General features: G+C 36.2%; 1 protein-coding gene across 8 annotated transcripts in view; it reads right to left on the bottom strand.

The window, feature by feature from the left end:
- Positions 1–8,017: 8,017 nt before the first annotated feature.
- Gab1 (GRB2 associated binding protein 1) overlaps positions 8,018–23,040 on the bottom strand; it is a 128,680-nt gene continuing 113,657 nt past the window's right edge. For all 8 annotated transcript variants that reach the window (XM_015484440.2, XM_015484439.2, XM_048813460.1 and 5 more), the window contains 4 exons: positions 21,422–21,515; positions 20,338–20,461; positions 15,030–15,152; positions 8,018–12,446 (listed from right to left, as the gene is read on the bottom strand). In XM_015484440.2, the coding sequence (XP_015339926.1) occupies positions 12,288–12,446; positions 15,030–15,152; positions 20,338–20,461; positions 21,422–21,515 (500 nt within the window). In that variant the 3' untranslated portion in view covers positions 8,018–12,287. The remainder of the gene's footprint in view (positions 12,447–15,029; positions 15,153–20,337; positions 20,462–21,421; positions 21,516–23,040) is intronic.

The raw sequence follows: 23,040 nt of genomic DNA, 5'->3' as shown, positions 1-23,040 counted from the left end.
GAACACAATAACTGCAGTTCTAATAAAACAAAATATTATGGGTGTGAATGAGAATGATTCAAAGTCCAAAAAGCACCAAACACATAAGCCATTGCTAAGGCAAGTGCAGAGACATGCTCTTTGAGGGCTTAAAGAAAAGGACTAATAATTTTGAGCTGGTCATAGCTGACTTACTGAAAGCTCTGAGGCAGACCATTTGACTTCAAAAAACTTTTACAATTGTAATTCCATGAAAGAAATAAATGTATAGTCATACATTTATTCCACTGGTCTAACTTTCCATGGAAATTCCATTTTATGCACAAGAGGGCGCTGTCCACCAAGTAACAACCTGTTCATAGCAGCTGGAAATGCACAAATACAATCTCCCAGGGAAACCAAAAACTTGTCCTCAGGTTGTAATATCAAGTACAACCTAATCTCGAAAATCTCCTTAATATATATGAATTTGCTTATTAGTGCAAAAAATATCTTTAGAAGGACACATACATGGGCATGGGAAGACTTTTGCTGTACAATTTTTTTAACCATAGGATTTTATTGTTTATTACAAACATGATGTGGAAAAAATACCTTATAAGGAAAATTATTTTGTGATCCTATTTAGACTAATATGTGAAATTTAGAACCTGGATGTGGAAAACGTATGCAAAATATAAACTGATTATTAAAATATCTTTTCAATAATGGTTGCCAATTCATATTAGCTTGTTTTTGTTCTATTTTTATGGGCAGTTTGTTTGTTTTGACAGAGGACTGAAACCTGTGGTGCTGAACCACTGAGCTACATACAGCCCCAGTCCTTTTTTATTTATTTTTTCTCTTTTTATAATTTTATTATTTATATATGACAGCAGAATGCATTACAATTCTTATTACATATATAGAGCACAATTTTTCTTATCTCTGGTTGTATACAAAGCATATTCACACCAATTAATGCTTTTTATTTTTTATTTTAAGGCAGAGTCTCGATAAATTGCTGAGGTTAGCCTTGAACCTGTGATCCTTCTGTCTCAACTTCCTGAGCCACTGGGATCACAGGTATGTGCCACCGTGCCCAGCTGCACATCCTCTTTTAAATGTATTCCTAAGTGCATGATTTTTTTATTCTATCACAATCTTTTTCAAAATTTCATGTTTAAATTGTGACTATGTGAAAACACAATTCATTTTTGCATCTTATCTTACTCCCAACAATTTTTTATCTGTAGATTTGTTTAGCTCTTCTGCATGCACATTATGTCATCTGTGAATAACATGAAGTTATTCATGTTTTATTTTGTCTAGTTCCTAATACTTTTCATTAGCCAGGTCCTTCTGTACAACATTGAGTAGAAATGGCAAGACTGGGCACATTTGTCCTGTTTCTGGTCTTCAAGATAAAGTTGTCATATTAAGTTTTGCGATGAAATTTTAAGAATATATATTATTTTTTTCCCTTCATTTCATGACACTGTTTTGTTTTTTTTTTTAAATCATGAACAGATGTTGATGTTTTCTGCATTAATTGAGGTGGGATGGGAGTTTCTGCATCAGGTGGGATAATCATATAATTCTCATTTGTTTTATTAATATGGACCTTATGTTCCTGATATATTTATCAGGATTACTTATTCTCCATATATGTATCCATATTGAATATTATCACTGAGTACTTAAGACATTTGAATAACTATCATGTAGAATATGATAATTCAGATGCTTAACACCTAGGAAAATATTAATTATAGCAGTTAATTAAAAAAGCAAACTAAAACTGCACATTCAAGTAAAGATAGGGAAGTAACATAGTTTGCTTCTGAATCATCCAAATTTTCTTTAATTACACAGTTTTACAACATGAGAGCAGGAAGTTTCAAATGCAAAAGGTTTGGTCTGTGTCCATTTTCAACAAACTTAAGACATATTTGTAATTTTAAACATAAAGGCTTTTTTTTTTTTTGTACTGGGGATTAAACTCAGGGCCACTTGACCACTGAGCCACATTTCCAGCCCTATTTTTTATTTTTTTTAGAGACAGGGTCTCACTGAGTTGCTTATTGCCTCGATTTTGCTGAGGCTGGCTTTGAACTTGCTATCCTCCTGTCTCCCCTACTGAGCTGCTGGGATTATAGGTGTGTGCCATTGCACCTGGCTATAAAGTAATTTAATAAAGATAATAGAGAGTTTACAGTGACTGGCAACTATGAAAGGTCTTTAGGAATGATTGTTAGAACAATGTCACAGGGCTGGAACAATCAGGAGTCTGGATGAGACAACCACTGGTTGAATCCATGGCACCATCAGGGTGCAGGCTGCCACTGCAGCTGTTGGCTCCAAGCATATGACCACCTCAACCATGGACCAAAGATCAGGAATCCATTGCTTCATCTACTAAATGCAAACTGCTAGATTTGGCAATAGCGATGCCTCACAGAGTTCTGTCTGTCTCTCTCCACTGAACTAATTTTCTGAGTTTAAGTGAATCCAACTGGTAGAAAGTCAATGGCATGCAGAGCCTTTGCTTCAAGGAAGTCCAGAAAATGGAGCTTTTTAAGAGGACATTCTAGAAAGAGGTTGGGCCAGCTGTTAAGCAGGTCAGTCTTCACAGATCCTTTATTTCCTTTTTGATGGCTAATAAGCATTCATTCATTCATTCAATTCAATTGAATTTTTAGTTTGACACAATGATCAATACGATAATTATGAAGAATTTTCTGTTCTCCCTGCCTGATCTGTCCCTTGCTTCTCTGCCTTGTCACATGCTCTGGAGGCTGAGCTCTATGTATGACATCTCCTGGGTTTCCAGGTTCTCTGGCTGCTGGGTGGTTTTAGGCAATGGTAAGTCACAAGAGGTGCCGCAGTCTGGCTGGGCACAAATGCCGCAGTCTGGCTGGGCACACAATCACCAGCCACCACACAGCTTGTAGATTCAAACAGCAACTCTTTATTCCCGAACTCACACCAGCCGTCTACAATCACGTCCTGGGGAAATCCACGTTCTCTGCCCAAATCCACGTTCTCTCCCAAATCCACCTCCACTGGGCATCTGTCTCCCAAAATATACTGTCTGAATCCCGTGAGAACTCAAGGGGAACTTAGGCAGCAGGATACGCCCTATTCCCAGCAGGAATAACCTTAAACCTTAAACCTGGAACCTAAACTGGGAACGCCCTAAACCCGATTATGTTAAACCGGGAACACCCTAATCCGCCTTGGTCCTTGAGCAAGGTCACCTACATTCAATGTCACTGCAACATGGGGTACGCTGGCAAGGAAATTGTCATACCTACTTGGCTAATGGCTCCCAGCAAAGAGGAAACTGGTTCCCTCCGTGGTGGTCTCCCATGGTAGTGGTTGTGTCCTCCTACTGAAGATCAAGGTGTTTCTTGGTGGGCCTTCTCCCCCCAGATGTAGCTCTTACTGGGTTTCAATGACAGCTCCTTCCACCAGCTCCCTTAGTTCTAGAAGTGGTAATGCCTCCCTCACGTTGCTAGCCACTTCCTGTTGCTCAGGGTTTTTTTTTTTTTTACTGCTCCTTGCTGGTTCCCTTGGCTATAATTTTGTAATAGTCCATTTAACTCTCTTCAATGACTCCTTTGAGTCTGCCACCTTTCCCTGCCAGGAATGTGAGTGAGTGCTATGCTATGGGATAAGGCACACTTTTAATTTTAAAGTGCATACAATACATCCAGGTAGATGAAATACAAACATAGTCATCCCTGTTCATGTGGAAGTCTTACTGCCAGCATCTCAGACTTGTCTTTGGATGTAGAATTTTAAGATCTAATTAAGGTTAACTGAGTCATATGGGTGGGCCCTCATCTAATATGGTATCTTATAAGAACAGAGATACCAGGGCTGCACACAAAGAGAAAAAGACCAAGTGAAGATACAGTGAGAAGATGCCATCTATAATCAAGACCCAGGCCTCAGAAGAAGACAAACCTGCTGCCCAACACCTTGACCTTGGACCTGTAGCCTCCAGAACTGGGAAAAACCAATACCTGTTATGTAAGTCGCCCTGTCTGTGTTCCTTTGTGTTGGCAGCCCTAGAGGATGAACACTCCCCCACCAAAGCCAAATATGAAGACTATGTGGTAAGTTCATGGAATTGAGAGAAATTCTTGTGGATTTTAAAATTGAAGGTTGAATAAAATAACCATACCTACCTTACTCTATTAGGAGGATGAAGAATATATGCAAGAGTCTCAAGAACTGTTGAATACCTTTGTAATTTACAAGGACACACAGCTGGACTCAATCTGGGTGTAGAACTGTCTCTTGACTTCTTGTGGCCTATTCTTTCCATGCTTTGGGTTATTTTCTGACATTCTGAAGTTCTTAATGCTCAATCCACTTGAGTTACACTTGGTTCCCAAGGCCCTCCACCTTTGGCCTCATCTCTTGACTCTTAACTCTGCCTACATGATAGTTAACATGAGATGGCTGGCTCCCAGTGATCCTCACTTCCTGGTATTTATGACCTTGTAAGTTTCCTCCTCCAACCCATTAAAGTATAGCTGAGATGACAGAAGGGAACCTCCAAGGCTAGGTCATTAAAGGTCATTACTGTCTCTGCTTGGTTTCTTAGATCACAAGCTTTGGGCAAAGCTAGTCCCCATGTCAAGGGGATACCGAAGCAGCTCTGTGAAGAAATCCTCACTAAGAGAAAAGGAGACACCTACCAACAGGAAGTACCAACTTGCCAGTCATGAGAGAGAACCACTCTGGAGCTGATCCCTCAACCCTAGATAAAAGTCTTAAGACAGTCTCAGCTGATTTGATTGTAGTTTCATTAGAGACTAAGCCAGAACTTCTGAATTCTGATCACACAAGTTGTGAGAATTGATGATGTTTTTAAAGTCACTACGTTTTGGTGACTTAGAATGCATTAGATAATACAATATTCATAACTCTCCACTAATACACAGTTCTCCATGTTGTCTTTGTCTTTTTACTTTTGTCTTCTCACAAAACAACTAACAACTAGACAAACAGCAAGCTAATAAATAAATTGTTCACCATTTCCTCCTGGGATACCCTTCTTTGCGTCTTAAATCATCCAACATTTAGCTCAGTTTCTGTGTCATGAAATGTGTCTTCATTACAACATTTTGACTGACTTTCCTTTGGTAACTTCAATGTTGGAGACAGAATTGTTTACTTACTATCCTGTATCATCTGTCATTTTACATGTATTAATTTGTAAACACAAATGTGATGTAGATTTCTCGTGTTTTCCATAGCACCTGGCCTGTGCCACACAGGTACCAGTACTTTAGCAAACTGATTGGGATTTTTAATTGCCCACTATCCAGTAAGGAAAAAAAAATGGGACAAAAGTTATTTTCTTATTTGGAATCTAGCAGTTAATCACCAAAAATGACCATGAGTAATAACATCCTCTCTAAAGAAACATAGAAATACACCTCAGAAACTTAATTTTCCATAGTCGAGCATTTATCTTACTCAAAAATTTTATGTAGCTGGGCATGGTGGTGCATACCTGTAATCCCAGCTATTTAGGAGGCTAAGGCAGGAAGATTGCAAGTTTGAGGCCAGCCTGGGCAACATACCATGATCCTGTCTCAAAATTTTTAAAAAAGAGGAATAGAGATGCAGATCAGTGGTGGAATGATTGCCTAGTATACATGAGGTGCAGGGTTCAATCACCAAAACACCCCCCCACCACAAAAAAAAAAAAAAAAAAAAGAGAGAAAGAAAGAAGAAAGACAAAATTACTCCTTTGTCTGAGGATTGGAATAAACAACTTTCAGGCTCAATGTTTTTGCAAAGTTGATTAAAAATAGTTTTAGAGGTTTGTAGGGTATTGTTTTATGTACAGAAAGGAAATTTAAGGCAGAGATAACTAAATGCATACGCATTAGGGTTATAGCATGTGACAACTACAATTAACCTTTGTCCTAACTGAATCCTTGATCCTACTCAGCCAGAACCCAATCATCTTTGCGTTCTTATCATTCTGGATTTCCTCATTGGAGATGACAATTTAACAATTCCTAGAAGACAGTAAATTAAGGCCAGAGTGGAAACATGGCTGTCAGTATATGACTCTGGAAATTAATTCATCGAGTATTATAGAAGAGAAAAACATTTCGGAGCAAGGACTGCTAATATATTTCAAATTAAACTTTAAAATCATTGCTGGGTATTAAGAAGCACTCAGTTTAATTCATAAATTGTCATATGTAGTTCATTGTTGGAAACAGAATCATGTATTTGCTGTTCTGTATCATTTGTTATTATTTCACATATTAAACAAACACATATCTACTATATATGGAGAGAGAGAGAGAAAGAGGAAGAGAGAGGAAGAGGGAGGGAGGGAAGAAAGGAAAGAAAGATGAAAGAGAAAGGGAGAAGAAGAGACAGGCAGATGAGTTTCATGTTAAGGAAGACTTGAAGATAATTAGGTTTGGCAAGTCTGAAATTTACAGAGTAGGCCGGAGACTAGAAACTGAGGCAAAATTAATGTTGTAGTTTTTTTTTGTTGTTGTTTAGTTTGGTTTGGATCCCAGGGCCTTGCTAGGCAAGGGCTCTACCAATGAGTTAACATCTCCCATTCTAATGTGTGGTCTTAAGGCAGAACTCCTTCTTTGGGAAGCTCCAGATTCTGCTCTGAAAGCCTTCAACTGACTAGACGAGGCCCACCCATGTTAGGCTTTACTTAAAATCAATTGATTATAAACATGAATCACGTCTACAAACACCTTCAGAGCAACATCTCAGATTAGTTTTTGACCACACATGGGTGCTATAGCTTAGCTCGTTGGCAGAAAATTAACCACCACTATCCATATTTGATAAAGTAAATTTTGGGGGATATTTGATTTAAAAACTTTCCATATTATATATTTCATATATACATATGACTCTTTAGAGTATTCCAGAAGTTCTGGGCACTACATGGATCAAAAAATTAAGAGGAGACACGCTCATCTAAGAGTTAATCACCAAAAATAACTAGGAGTAATAACATCCTGTCTAACGAAGTGTAGAAAAACATCTCAGAAACTTCATTTTCTATAGGCAATTGTTTATTTTCTTAAAAAAATTTTACGTAGCTGGGTGCGGTGGCACACACCCATAATGCCAGCTATTTGGGAGATGGAGGTAGAAGGATCCCAAGTTCTGGGTTAGCCTTAGCAACTTGTCAAGACCCTGTTTCAAAATAAGAAACAGGTACTGAGGATGTAGGTCCATGGTACAGTGCCCGGGGTTCAATCCCCAGTACTGGGGAAAAAAAAAATTTAATGTAATACTAAAGCAGGGACTGTAACCAATCACAAAATAATCAAATGCCTCCATCTGCTGACCCAGTTTTTAAAAATATTACATCATTTACAGAGTTGCCAAGATATTCTGTACAAAACTGAAATTCAAAAAGCATTTCTCTATCAGAGGATGTTTCACTTACATACAAGATGACAGAAAAACAGATAAAGCAAGGATGACCTCAAAGAAGACAACCTCACCTCCCCAAAAGTGATTTAATGAGAAAGCTGCAAAATGCTGGGCTGAGCAGACCCAAGGGCTGACTTGTCCCAATTCCTGGGATTTTATAAAGGGCTAGGGATGTTTGGAGACTCATAGAAATAATAAACATTATCACTGCCCAAATCATATTTTATGTATAAGATGCAGCTTCTCATGGTTAAGGCTGCATACAGGCCCTTATTTATTTGGTCTTATATTCTACAAAATGCTATCGGCACTGGCTGGATGGAGGGATAATGATATATTAATGTGTCTTAGAAGCGTTTCCTATTTAGAGCAGGTCATGATATTTTAGCATGACTTAGTGAAATCTCTGTGCAGAAAATGTGTGACCCTAAAGACGTGGGTCTAATAAGTTCAATTAATAGCAGAACTGAGGTTCTGATCCAGGCACACTTTATGGAAGGGTTGGAAATAAACATCTATCCATCCTTATTAAAATATTTGCAAATACACATGTATATGTCCTTAGTTCACAATCTCTATCATCTATTCAAAGGTCCTGAAACCAAACTGTTTGAAAGTTTTTATTTGGGTAGCATAAAATATCTACAATTGGATCTTTACAAAAGAAGATGTGCAAAAGGGGAGAAGTAAATTTATACATAAGATTTTGCTGCTGAAATGTGGGAAGACATCAATAATCAACTTAGGTTCCAGAGCGCATGCAGAACGGTCAGAACTTTGTCTTCCTTAGGTAAAGGAAGTAGAAACTATGTTAATCCCCTGGTGAGTTAGTTTATAGAAACTCAGAGATTATACTGAACCTAAACAAAAATAAATCTATGGGAAGGGAAGACAGACTAAATTATTTCAAATCATAATAGTACATAAACATATTTAGAAAGACTGAAAACAATTATCTCAATAATATGACATTGTTTTTCAAGTCCATGATGCCATCGATACTCATTTACACTGTGGCATTTCATCTCATGGTTCAGTATTTAAAATCACATAAAAATTTATGCATAACATCAAGTGGACTGTAAGTAACTGTTATCCTGGGATATATGTCTCTTTCTTGCTCTGAAAACCCCGATGATTTGGCCACGTATACAACCCTGTCACTGACCTGGCTACCCGACAGCAGAGGGCGAGACCTACCAGAATGATCCACAGACAGGGGCACCTCATTGTAAAGCCTCAAAAATTTTGCAGTCATTCACACTTGGAGTGGACCAAAGGAAGGAGGCATTAAGAGTTTTCGAGAACAGAGAATTACAATCAGAATCTATGGCACAGTAAATAAGCATATAGTAGTTAACATTTTAACAAAATATTTTAAAAGTATTGTTTTCTCTGTAGGGGGAAAGCAGACAACTCCCCAGTAGTAGAAAAAGAAAAACAACACTGGTATTCAATTTCCAGTTTAAACACACTTGTGAACAGGAAGATTGTGAACCCCATTAATTAAATATAAAAACTCCAGAAGAAATTATGACCTTAATGTACAACAGCATTTCTATATCAAATTAAACTTAGCATCTGATTAAACACACCCATAGTACCTTTATGGAATTCTCTAAAATGCTCACAGTAAAAGTGTATAAACTAGAGTGTAGATTAAAACATCTTGTATAGCTTGAGTGATACCTGCTGTGGGTTAAATAGCTTCAATTTTTAAAGTATGAGTTTTGACTTTTGAAAGCAGACTGTGTTTTGGCATTCAAACCTATATAAGATCTTACAATTTTGTCTTGGGTATGGTGGCACATACCTATAATCCCAGCAACTTAGAAATTTAGTCTCTGTCTCAAAATAAAAATAAAAATGTCTGGGGATGTGGTCTGGTGGTAAAGCACCTCCAGGTTCAATCCCCAGTATCAATCAATAAATAAAATTTAAAAAACCTTAAAATTTTGTCAAATAAGGAATACAAGATATGAAACATCAAATGTGGGGGAAAGATTTCTGATCTCTAACATCACATGGGTAATGAGTGGTTTTCATCCCATGCCTCCCTGAAATCTAGCTTCTTGGAGGTGATTTATGGGTGAGTTAAAAGGATATCATTCAATTTAGTTTAAGTGCGTATTTAAAAACTTACTAAAACCACACATCCTAACACATACCTTATTTTACCACACTGGAGACTGCTTATGTGTTAACTTCTACTACCAAGATAATTTATATCTTTATATAGTCTTTGGAAGATAATTTCAGCTATCTCTAATTAAAGACTCCTCCAGAGATGTGTATTTGGACTGTTATTATAAGCACTTATATTCGTGTTTTATTGATAGCACACAAACCGCTAAGATTTCCTCCACCATAACTCCACATTTGTGTTATTCAGAAATCTTGTTTTTCATAGTAATGAACTAACAATTTAACATAAGCAGAAACTTGAAAAATATTTATACAGATAAAATCGACCTTGGGGGCTGTATGTATTGAAATAATACATTAAAAATTTAAAAATATTCTAGTCCTGAAAAATGTTTGAAAAACAAAGTTCTATAAAGAAACCATCTTTTAATTTAATTTGTTAATACAGAGTTTAATGTGATTTAGTTTTTTAAAGCAAACTAACTTTATAATAACACTTCAATTCTCTTACTTTTTTGGTGCTGCAGATTGAACCAGGGCCTCACACATGCTAATAAGTACATGATCTACTATTGAGCTACATCCCCAGACCCTCCATTCTTCAGCATAATGGTAAGAATTCTAAAAAACAGAGTGTTGTAGATCTACAAAAATGGTGAGTGACTTGTAAAAAAGTTGAGAAACTACACTGAAAACATTCATAATGGCTTTGGACCCTCCAGATAGGCAGGTTTAAGGAAAGATTTTTATTCACATATTTGTTACTGGGTTTTAAACTTCAAAATACGTTCCTCCTCCAGGTAAAATGTCAATGGTGTACCTTTACACATCAACTGTGTTGTGTGTTTTGACAGTTTAGGCACATTTCAATGATTTTAGATTTTTATTTTGTGGTTTTATTATAAAACAGCTTGCACACCAAAATCAAACAGATCTTTTTTTATTTAAAAATCCACCTCAAAATTCAGTTCTGGGTTTTAGTTTTTGTTTAAAATAAAGCAAACATTTAAAAGCATCACATGTTACTAGTCTACAATTCATCTTGTAATTAGCACATAGTTTGTGGACTGGGGAAGTTAACCCAGCACATGGATCAGGCACAGTACTAGGGCCAAAGGGCCAGAAATCAGGGCACATCTGTGTACTCAGGCAACAGTGAGAGGTCTGAATGGAGTGGGTTGTGCCTCAGTGGTGGGCACCCCATTTCTATGCCCCCCCAAAAGCTGTAAGTCTGAAATCAATACATAAGGGACTGTCCGTGACTTAGGTAATAAAAAAGAACCCCAAACAACTATATCTGCTTTCTAAAGTGTGTTGCAAAGCCAAGAAAGATGAATATAACTGTAGTCTCACTACAGTTTGTGGTCTTGACATCTGTGACACAGGACCATGTTATAGGTGAGACAGAATTACGCCATTCCTCTGGTGGTTTTGGAAATCTGGTTGGAAGGGGTCCGTGGGTAGAAGACTTCACATTACAGCAAGGCTCTGATATTTCACGAATAGGGGCAGTGAAGAAAATCACAGTACAAAATCCTAAATTCTTTTACTGGAAAAACAACAGGTGCTACATGAGAATCACTAATATAACATCTATTTTTTTTTAAATGAAGATATAAAACATTAATTGCATAGGAATTTAAATATAAGGCCAAGAAGAATATTAAGTAAAATAAAATCATAGAAAGGGCACTATGGTGTCAAAAGATAGAATTTCATTCTTAAGAGTAATAAATCTCAATTACTGTCTAATTAAGAATCACAGTATGTTGCTATTACTAACAGTGAATGTCAACTGTTTCCTTAACTCCACACTGGAAACCAATATTTAGGATGAAGAACAACACAACTAAAGCTCATTGTCTAAACCTGATCAGTGTATTAGCACTTCAGTGCCCGGTACGTACCTGATTAGTTATATTATCTACCTTTTGCAAGTAATGCTCAATACATGTTAACAAGCGTAAGAGCATGTCATCACTGCACGCTGTCAATGATTTTTCAGGGTTACTTGATAGTGTAATTTATATTCAGTCTTTCAAAGGTGCAAGATCCCACCTGGCAGAATCTTCACTCAATGAACCAAAAACACTGTCATTAACAAAATACAACAAAGTCCCTCCATTAAAAACTAAATGTACATGAACCAGAGAACTAAGTCCTGACACCAATACATACATTATCCTCAGCATACTGAAAGGCAGTGGAGGTCTTGGTAGTTCAAGCTAATGGTTACCACCTGTAATGTCAGGTAGAAAGCTAATTTGGGATCCTACTTCTCATTTTCATGTTGTTAGACTGTAGTTTCAACAGCAATTTCCAGATCTAAAAGTAGCTTAGTTAACTTAGTATTTGTTATAGAGAGTAGTGTGAGAAAAAAAACAAGAACTCCCAAAGGAATTCCACTAAGGTTCATCGAGAAGACCCAAACCAATGTTTTAAATGAAAAAGTGCATAAATACAGTAATACTACAAATGTGTTAACCACGGGACCAATGTTTCTCTGGGAGCTAAATGAGACTATTTTCCCACATTATTTACATGTTACAAATTGTTCAGATACCACAAAGCACCATTTCCAATCCCAACTGCTTGATTATGTGTGACGGGTCCCTTGACTTCAACTCTGCTCACTTGAGGATCTAGTTAGCATAGAAGCATCACGTCATTTTCAAACAGGATTTCTCTCTACATTCGGTTCTCTTTTGTTCAGAAATGGCAAGGTGATATATTCATTTCACACCCTTGGTTGGTGTTTCTGATTCTGTGGACTGTCTTCCATCCGTCCAGGCCTCCCGGGTACTCTTGAGAGCCAGGGTCTTCTGCTGGTCAACCACGACATAATCCACTCTCTCATCTGCCACACTGCTTCCTGAGCCACTGCTCTTTTGCTAAAATGCAAAGAAAAAACAAAAAAGTAAAAAAATTTTTTACTTAAAAAAGTAAAGTTGGACTGAGTGAAATTCAGTCTTAAAATGGACATACATGCACTATGGATATTCTTGAAATTCTATTGGCTCACAAAGAAATACCATTAACTACCTCAATTTAACAATGCCGTCTCTCTCCTAACTAAACATCATTTTCTCTTTAATTTAAAATTATAGAATTCACACTAACACTCCCATCAGAGATGTTATTCATAGGAAACAGGGACAGAAAATACCTAGTTCATCTTTTTTTTTTTATTTTTTATTTGTTCTCTTTAGTTATACATGGCTGTAGAATGTATTTTGCCGTATCATAGTTCATCTTAACATATGCAGATTGATTCTCCCTTTAACTTGACTTTTTTTTGAAATCCAGTGTTTACTTTCAGAGCTAAGAAATGTGTGGGTTTTTTTTTTGTGTTTTGTTTCATTGTTGATTTTTGCAAAGCAATAGTTCAAGAACAATCAATTACATGGGCTGATGCTCTTTGACTCTCCAAATCCAGCCTGATACTAGATAACTTAAATGTGATTATTAATGCATTGCTGGGCTCACTAGAAAGAAAACAGCTAATTATAAGAAAAATGGAGGGAGAGGTTAAGGCATGGAAAGAAACCTTGTCTTCAGGATGGATGTCAATCTAGCAGAGCAACTAGGAGGCTGGGGGAAGGAGGTCATGCTGAACCCTAAGGGTATCCTGTTAAGCTGTGGTCCCCGGAGGGAACTAAACTATGGTAGTAGTAGCTCCTGGTTCCTAGCAAAAGGTAATACAAATCTTTTCTGGAGGAAATTTAGGTCCTCAGGATTTGCAATTAGACAATGTACAAACACACAAGCCAAAAAGAATGAGTTAGCAGCTGGGCGCAGTTGCGCATGCCTGTAATCCCAGCAGCTCAGGAGGCTGAGGCAAGAGGATTGAGAGTTCAAAGTCAGCCTCAGCAACTTAACAAGGCCCTAAGCAACTCAGTGGGGCCCTGTCTCTAAATAAAATATAAAAAAGGGCTGGGGATATGGATCAGTGGTTAAGTGCCCCTGGGTTTAATCCCTAGTACCAAAAAAAAAAAAAAAAAGAGCAGAAACAATAAACATAAATTCAAACCTCCAAGGACTTCAGACTATCAAAGTTACTGCATCAACAGCATAAAACATGTACGTACAAAATGTTTAAAGGAACTAAAGCATAAATATAAAAGGAATAAAACAAATAAGAAATCCAAAGTTGTTAAAATCAGCAAACTGTATTTTAGAAATGAAATATAAAATAATTGAAAACTAAACAAATAGGAAGAATAGAGAATTAGTGAACTTGGTGAAAGATGTAAAGAAACTATCCAATTAAGCACAGAGAGATGACAAGCAGAAATTATAAAAGAATGGTAAGAGATCCAGAAAATACAGACATCCTAACATGTCTAATCAGAAATGTCAGAGGAGAGAATAAACAGTAAAATGAATGACTGATATTTTTCCAGAGTTGAGAAAAAATTGCAAACCCAGAAAATGAAATAGCAGCACAAATAAAAAGCAATTCATGTCTAGACACTGTTGGGAAACTGCAAAATGACACAAACAGAGGAAAGAGTTTAAAATCAGCCAGATAGAAAGGATAGGTGACCTGCATAGGAACAGCCATCGGACTACAACATGCTTTCCTCACAAGGGACAGAAGCAAGGTGAGGGGGGAACAGTGTCTTCTACGTGGTGAGAAAGTTACCGTCAGTCAAGAGCTGTCGGCTGAACCCCGTCTTGTTTTCCAAGATAAAGCAAAATCAAGACATCACATAAAACAAACAAACAAACAAAAAGTGGAAAGGATTTACCACCCACAGAGCTCCACTAAAGAAACTTCTAAAGGCTACATTTCAGAAGGAAAAAAATAATTACACGAAGGAGAGTCTAAGATACAAAAAGAGTGATAGACAAAGAAGTTGGTAAGCAGGTAGGAAGATGTAAGTCAATACTGTTTACAAAATGCATTCCTACTAATACTACTAATTGTGGGCTTAACAAAAGAAAAAAATTGAAATTTTGGACAGAAAGAACATATAATTTGAAATAACTTTCTAAAAAAGAATGAAGATATTGTTTACCTTAAGAATCTGTTAAGCAATCATTTCAGTGGTAAGAACAGAAAATATCTAACCGCCATACCATCAGAAAAGAGAAAGTTACTTTATCAGTCTCCATAATTTTTTCTTTCTTTCTTTTTTTTTTTGAGGTGGGGGCGGAATACTAGGGATTGAACCCAGGGGTGCTCCCCCACTGAGCCACATTTCCCCACCCCTTTTATTCTTTGAGACAAGGTCTCTCTAAGTTTCTGAGCTAGTCTTGAACTTGTGATCCTCCTGATCCAGCCTCCTGGGTCTCTGGATTACAGGCGTGTGCCACTGTGCCTGACCCAGACTCCACCATTTTGTTGCAGTTTTCAAAAGTGCATTAAGTAATAGACTTCATTAAATTAAACATAATAAAGGTTTCCCCAAGGAGACAATGCTCGTTTAAAGTGCACGCTAACTACATTTGTGGAATGAGGTTTCACTCACCTTCCGCGGTGGTGTGGACTTCCCAGAATCTAAATCTAGATCAAGGTACTCCACCTGCTTGTCTCCCTTGGGCTTGATCATAGGACTGCTTCCTCCATCAAGGCTATTACTGCCAAAAAGATTCTGAAAGTGAACCACAACAACACCAGCCGTCAAACATTCATGAAACACACCATTCATCCTTTTTCATTTGAGTTGGGGGCCTTAAAACTCCTGGGCTCAAGAGATCCTCCTGCCTCAGCCTCCTGAGTAGCTAGGAATACACATGTGAGCCACCACCACTGATATATACCATTCACCTTGTACTTGCTTTTTAAAAGAACAAGGCTAGAAAAAATGTCTGCTTAGAAAATTAAATAAACTCTTAGGATTTAATGAATAATATTTTAAATGTATTAAAACTGAGAGGAAGCCAAAAGTAGTTTCAGAAGTTAAATTTGGTTAAACTTAGACTGGGGAAATCAAACCACAGCTGGCCATAAAAGTTCAATCTGAACATTATTAAAATTATATTGTACTCAATTACATTTTTATAGCAGAGGCTCCTTATACCCACTGCTTTCAAATTAAATTTAAAAGAAAGCTTCTACGGTTAATTTAAAGGCTTTCATGCAAAAACATTAGTTTTGAGTTAAGTATATTATCTCAAGGTTATAGATAATGATTCCAAAGTCTATTTTATTTAATCATCTGGATTTCTTTTAACTAATTAATTTCCTGTCTTTTCTTAGTTTGATCTCTTCCTTTCTAAAAGGAAGTGTACAATAGGACTACTCTCTAAAGTTAAAATAAAGAAAATAGGAAGATAGAGGATAGCAATAAACAAGAACCAAAAAGCTAGAGGCTTAAGAAAAATAAAAATGGATCAGGTTAGCAGGAACTCGAACCAATGCTAAATAGGAGGAGGGCGAAATGCCCTTATGTCCCTACGTTCTCTCTCTTTTGTATCCTAAGTGTGCGCCAAAGTGATTTGCCACCATGCACAACGCCCATCTAGAAATGCTGCCTCACAAGGAAGACCGCATGCTCATTAGGGACTTGTGCATGAATCTGGTTCCGCTGACTCTTTGAGTTGCTGTTTCACCCCTGTCTCCCACGACCTACAGTTAAAGTAGAGAGTTGTGTTTAAAGGAAAGAACATTTGCTAGAAAAATACTCAGTTTATTCCCTCATGTGGTAGTGGGGCTGCTGATAGGCAGTATAAATCCTTTTATAAATTAGAAAAAGGTGCTCCTTTCTCTGAAGTGACACACTCTGTGCCAGGGCCCACAACCTGATGAGGGGCCCCACATGGCCTGGATTTCATGTGGTGGGGTGTAAGAGTGAAGCAAGCAACTGCACAGGTGAATGCAATGACCCTATTTAAAGAAAAAGAATTTTAAATCAAATTTCTCAACAACTGCAAATAAAATATTGAAATTAACATGTAGGGTTGAAAAATATAAGAAAATTTTGCTCAAGCTGAATTGCTAAAGACAATACCCCCCATTTTACTAATTCATGAAGAAGCTGAAATCAGTGTCATTTTTTCCCCCTGCGTAAGGCCATATTTTACTCTCACAACAAATCAGCTGGGAGGGTAAGCAATATTCCATGTTCAAAGGTGATGGATAACAACCCACATCCCATGTTTTCCTGCCTGGAAACGCCTAGAAGTGTTCACAGTGTTATAAAGATATAAAGAGAATCCATAAATTCATATGACCTGCTCATTTAACCCTAATAAGTTGTCCCCAAAGAGAATTTCTCAGAACTGCTAGTTAAGTTTTATGTCTAGTGACTACTAAAACTGGAAATGTTTAAGTATTGTTAAAATCTGTGTGTCGATGAGGAAGTCTATTTGTTTTTGATCCGGTTTCAACAGGGAACAGCCTCCCTCTGTGTTCTAGCCTTTCACCCACTGTGTTTCCAAAATAGTTTTCTGAGGAACTGTGAAAATTGTGGAAATTATATCGTGTTCTGTAAATTAAATAACAAAACAGTAATGCTAGATTTTTCTAAAATTCTTCAAAAAACATATAAGATCATTTAGGATATGTATGTTGTTATTATGTAACAATTTATGTCTTTAGTAATAGTGTACCATCACTTAAATTTCAGGTATTAAATTAAGGGTTCAAATGTTTGACATTGATCTTCATACAAATTAGTGGACAGCATCACCAATTCACTGTTTCACTGCCTATGACAGACATAATCTCCTAGGAAATGAGCTGTAAAATGTCAATTTCAAGAATTTGGTCTTCATTGTATGAATAAACCAGATATGGTCTGATCCTGTCTCAACTTAGAACTTTAAGATTAGTTTATTACTGACTTCATCAGCATGCATTAGATCCAGTGAACTTCCATGGTGTTTCATTAGTACACTAAGTTCCCAATATTGTTACAATGATCACATAATTTTCTAAGGAAGAGTTACATGTACTACAAGGAGGCCTTGTAGTTGGCACTCATGGCTCAGTTGACTTTTCTACTGAACATGGTAGACAGATATTTCCACCTGGGTCATTTTTGGTCATTTCTAACACTTATGACCAAAGTTCTTCAGCAATCCATCAGTGATTATTTAGACATCCCTCCTGGCAAATAAATGTGGTTTTCTGGTTTAATGTCATAGGTACAAAAATACATATTTTTACTTCCTTTGACTTCTGACTATAATGGTCTTTTTTCTGGTCTTTTACCTTCACCTATGACAAATTCTACTTTCAGGCTTTTACATTGTCTTCCTAAGATTTTTATGGTTACTTACTATTTTGAGCAAAAATATAAAATCTCTTCTAGCTCAGAAAATACTCTAATTATTATTTTGCAATTAGAAAAAAAAAATTGGTTCAACTACCTAAAGATGAAAGTTGGTGACAGTATCTACTCTGATGAAGTATTACTGATTCTCTTACTTGAGTCTATTCACTATAGTGAGAAAACAAATTAAATTAATAAAAAAAATGATAGAACAACTACTCAACAAGTAAAAAAAAAATTGAATCCAAAAACTAAGAGTCAGTAAAAATTTTTCTGCCTTGAGTAATCTCTAAAATCATTATTGGTCTAATTAGTTACAGTCAAATTCAATGTTGACTTAAATATTATAAATTATTTTTGAATATTTCATAAATTTATTAATTTTTAAAGTTAACCAGTATAGCACCAAATCGAGCTTTCCATATCATTTCATTATGACTGCTGACATACGTGTCTGAGGGACCTATTTTGCTTAAAGTCTATGCAGAATGAAAGACAAATTCATTGATTGAACTGAGCTTACAACAAAGAAAGAAAATAAGACCTCCAAAATGTGACTCAAAAATTTGATATTCAATATTTGCTTATCCTGTTGTTCTCCAACTGCTCTCCCTTCTCCCATGATAGAGCCTTTTTTTTTTTTTTTTGGTACCAGGGATTGAACTCAGGGGCACTCGACCACTGAGCCACATCCCCAGCCCTATTTTGTATTTTATTTAGAGACAGAGTCTCGCTGAGTTGCTTAGCGCCTCATTGTTGCTGAGGCTGGCTTTGAACTCACGATCTTCCTATCTCAGCCTCCCAAGCCGCTGGAATTACAGGTGTGTGCTAGCGCGCACAGCTCCATGATGGAACTTTTATGTGAGTCCAATGACCCTTTGAAAAAAGGCTGTTTCCCAGACCCTTTTGTGTCTGAAAATGGCCATAGTTCTGGTTTCTCTGTGGCCATTTTCAGGAACCTTTTTTTAGAGAGAGTGAGTGAGGGAGAGAGAGAGAGAGAATTTTAATATTTATTTTTTGGTTTTCGGCTGACACAACATCTTCATTTGTATGTGGTGCTGAGGATCGAACCCGGGCCGCACGCATGCCAGGCAAGCGCGCTACCGTTTGAGCCACATCCCCAGCCCCCAGGAACCTTTTTTATGAGCTGCTGGATTGAACCCTTTGCTCCTGTTCCCTTTGTCCCCCATCCTACCCTGCAGTCTGTGTGTCAATCTGTTGGCTGGAACATGACCTTACTCCATGAGCATGTGAGCTACACGCAGAGGACACTACCTTGCAGAGTTAAAGAGGCCGGAATCCCTGACAGCTCTCAACTGACTCTGGATTTTTGCATGAGGAAGAAAGAAACTTCTTTCTTAAGTCACTGTTAAACAGGTTAGTAGATACTAAATAGGTCTAGTAGATACTCTATATAATAAGATACAATAAGAGAATAAGCAAAAGAGAATTATTTTTAAAAATTAAAATTGGTTTTTATTCTGAAACATCTGAAGTATTTTTTAGATTTCTGAGAAACAAAACATTTGCTGCTATGATAAAGTTCTCATGCCTTGTGGCAATACAGCCAACCTTAAAAATATTATGTTTATAACAGGTCTTCTTTCATCTTTAAGCCCAAGGGTATATTCTCGAAAGATTATCAAGAATCTCCTGTATAAGACCTTCTCACCACAAGAATGTCATTACTTGGGCCTGGAGAAAGACGTTATCAAATACTTCCAGTATATTTTTCTGAAGAGTATCAAAAACCGAGCACATCTTAAATGAAGTACTTCTAGAAAACCGCTATAGATGGATCAGGAAATGCACCCCCAAAAGCCCATATGTTAAAGGCTTGGTCCTTATTGTAGTCCTACTGGAATGTGGTGGAACTTTGAAGAGGCAGGGCTTAGAGGGCTTAGTGATGCGTAGAGAAGAAGTACAAGACTTTCATATAAATATTAAAAAATTTAAGAATTCCTATTTTTTTAAAAAAACCTTCCTCTATGTATACATATAACACAAACATGTGTTCCTAAGTTTGTAAAATGATTCTTATGATTTATTTATATTTAAATAAAACTCAACTAAGTAACCCCCTAAGAAACTACTATATTTCTTGAGGCCTTCATGGGCATGCCTTTGAAGGGATTGAGATCCTGGTCTCCCTTCTTATCCTCTCTTGTTTTCTGGCCATGAGGTGAGTGAGTGGCTCTGCCACTTGCTCTTGCCAAGATGTACTACAAAAGGCCAAAGAAACAGAGCCAACTAATCCTGGACTGCAACCTCTAAAACTGTGACCTCAAATGAACTTCTTCTCTTTATAAGTTCATTAGTTTAAAAAGTATTTGTTATAGTAATAGAAAGCTGATTTAACAGAAACTTTTGTTTTTCAATGATTTACAGTTATATTAAATTTTGACTCTTTACTGGTTTTAGATTTTATCCATGTTGTCTTTGGTTGTGTTCCCTTAAGTACTGGAAGAAAGAGACATGAGGGTAAAGTTTATAGACTGAAGGAAAATTAGAGCAAAACACCGCTTAGGAAAGGAGAGGATCGGGCAAAGAGTTTACATACTGGATCTTCGCTGGACAGGTTGGGGTTCATGGGCACATAATTCTCCTCGCTGTCATGTGAGTCACTGCTTGACGTTGTGCTGTGCACTGAATCCGGCCGTGGGGACAAGGGAAACCTAGAGGAGCTAATCACAGAAATTATCATCATATATGTAAACCTTGATGAAAACTTCTGAAATCACTCCCCCAAATAAAAATGAAGGTGTGCATGCCTTCTGAAATATTCATTTACATTGATTGTACACATTAATTACAATAGAATTTATTATACACATTAAAATGCAACTAACACAGATGTATTATAAAAGGAGATTTGTACGTCAAATTATATTGTGTAATACAAACAAAAGATAAGTTATTACTAGTGATGTGTAGAGAAGTAAAAACTTTCATATCAATATAAAAAGATTTAAGAATTCCTATTTTTTAAAAAAACTTCCTCTAGGTATACATATAACACAAATGCACGTTCCTAAGTTTGTAAAATTATTCTCATTTCCCCATATGTATATGTAAATAAATCTCAATTAAGTAATCCCCTAAGAAACTACTATATTTTCCAGATCAGTAGTTCTCAGATATTTTTGGTCCCATGAATCCTTGATACTCTTAAAAATATTAAGAACCTCAACTTAATATGAATTATTCTATTGATATTTATCATATCAGAAATGAAAATAGAAATATTTTAAAAATACAAGAGTACACAAATGCACATTAATTGTCACAATGATATCATGACATATCATGAGAACTCACATGATCTGGGAAGTTCCACTGCACACAAAGAATGGAAAAGGCAAATGACATCTTGGTATCTTAATGAAAATAGTTTTGACTACACAAGAGTCCTCAAAAGGTCTAGATAAATTTCTTAATAATGAAAATTCTAGATAGTATGTTATACAATGTATTTTTTTAATATATTTTAGTTGTAGATGGGCACAATACCTTTATTTTACTTAGTTGTTTTTAATGTGGTGCTGAGGATTGAATCCAGTGCCTCACACATGCTAGGGCAAGTGCTTTACTACTGAGCCACAACCCCAGCCCTTACACTATGTATTTTTAAATAAAGTACTTACTCTCGAGCAAAACTCCTTGTGATGGGAGATCTAACTGGGGCTTGTAATTCTTCCCATTCTGGCAAAGGTTTTATTTCTAAAGGTGCAGGCTTGGCTGAAAAGAAAGGGAGAAGGGAGGAATTGGGTGTATAGAACTTTGGGAAGCAAACAAGATCCTCTGCCTCTCAATTTTTATATAATAGAATATACCCGAGACCAGCTAGCTTCACACATGAAACAAAGTTCATGGATATTACATGATGTGACACGGCTCAATGCTTAGAAAAAAATGTTTCATGATTGTTTTAAGCTCCATCATGCATGTTGCTTCTTAATTTAATGTTTTGTGAGTGTAATTGAAATGTGAACAAGAAAAAATAATGTGACTCAATTCCTTTATAGTTGCTTGATTTATACTTTTCATTATTTCATTCACTCATTCTTTTACTAATTTCATCCTCAATATAGAAATGTAATCATCTACATAAAAATGTTACTATTTTTCAATACTGAAGCATCAGTTACACAATTAACAGGTAAAATGATGCATAGGAAGTATTAAAACCAAAAATTTAGTAAAATCCAGAACAAAATTTTGCTAAAACCAAAAGGATTAATTATCAAATCTTTTAAATCAATTTACACACCATCTGGAAACAGAGTAAATTATATCTTTGGACTCAAATTCTGCTTTAAGGCCATAATTATTTTAAACAATCACTCCAAACTTTTAGCTTAATTTAACCAATGAGTCCTTTACCAAATTAAGTAAAATTAAGTAATGCTTATTTTTAGCTTTATTTATTAGAGGCCTTTACTTATTTACCTCATTATTGCAGTAAACAGTTATTAGAACTAATTTGTACCAGAGTTTTTGGCCCTTTCCTTAAAGTCAAGACTGAAATGTTTTTTCAGAAAGGTACAGAGTCAGCAGAAAAATGAAAATACCATTTTTAAATATTAATTATAGAATACTGCTCAGATGCATTGAATAAATATCTCAATCATGTTTCATCTTGCCACTTGCAAGAAAAACGTTCACTTTGCCATGTTTCCTTAGTCTTTATTGATGTATGTGAAATTTTAATCAATTAGGTTACAGTTACCATCAAACTACAAAATAGGTAGTCATTTCAAAAGACTATATAGAGTCCCTGGGGCCCATAGGTATTTTTGTTAACTCAAATATAATGCAGGTTGATTTACTAAATTTGAGTTAAAACAGTTTTGCTTTTCTACATTAGACATGTACAGAATTATGCTGACTGAATGTATTTTATAATTCTTAGTGTTTTATTCTTTTGACACCCAAAGGCTAATAGTAATTTATCTAAGTAATGGCATAATTAAATACCAGGAAATAAAATGTGTGTGTGTGTGTGTGTAAGATAACTGGAAATCACAAGCAGTTCACAAGCTTAAAGAAAACAATGTTTCATTGCGTAAAACATTAAAAGAATAATGCCACAAGACAAGACTGAATATCATATATTATCTGATATCTAACATGCTGCTGTTAATGGCTAAGTAGAATCAGTGCATTATGAAAAGCATTCACTTTAGAAATAACATGCTTTGGGAAGCTTTATTTACAACAGCAGTAGTATTTAAGACTCCTCTTTTTTTTTTTTTTTTTTTTT

This window comes from Marmota marmota, unplaced genomic scaffold (assembly GCF_001458135.2).
Source record: "Marmota marmota marmota unplaced genomic scaffold, marMar, whole genome shotgun sequence".
Taxonomy (NCBI): domain Eukaryota; kingdom Metazoa; phylum Chordata; class Mammalia; order Rodentia; family Sciuridae; genus Marmota; species Marmota marmota.
The sequence above is the reverse complement of the archived record's forward strand: the minus strand, read 5'-3'. Positions and strand labels throughout refer to the sequence as shown.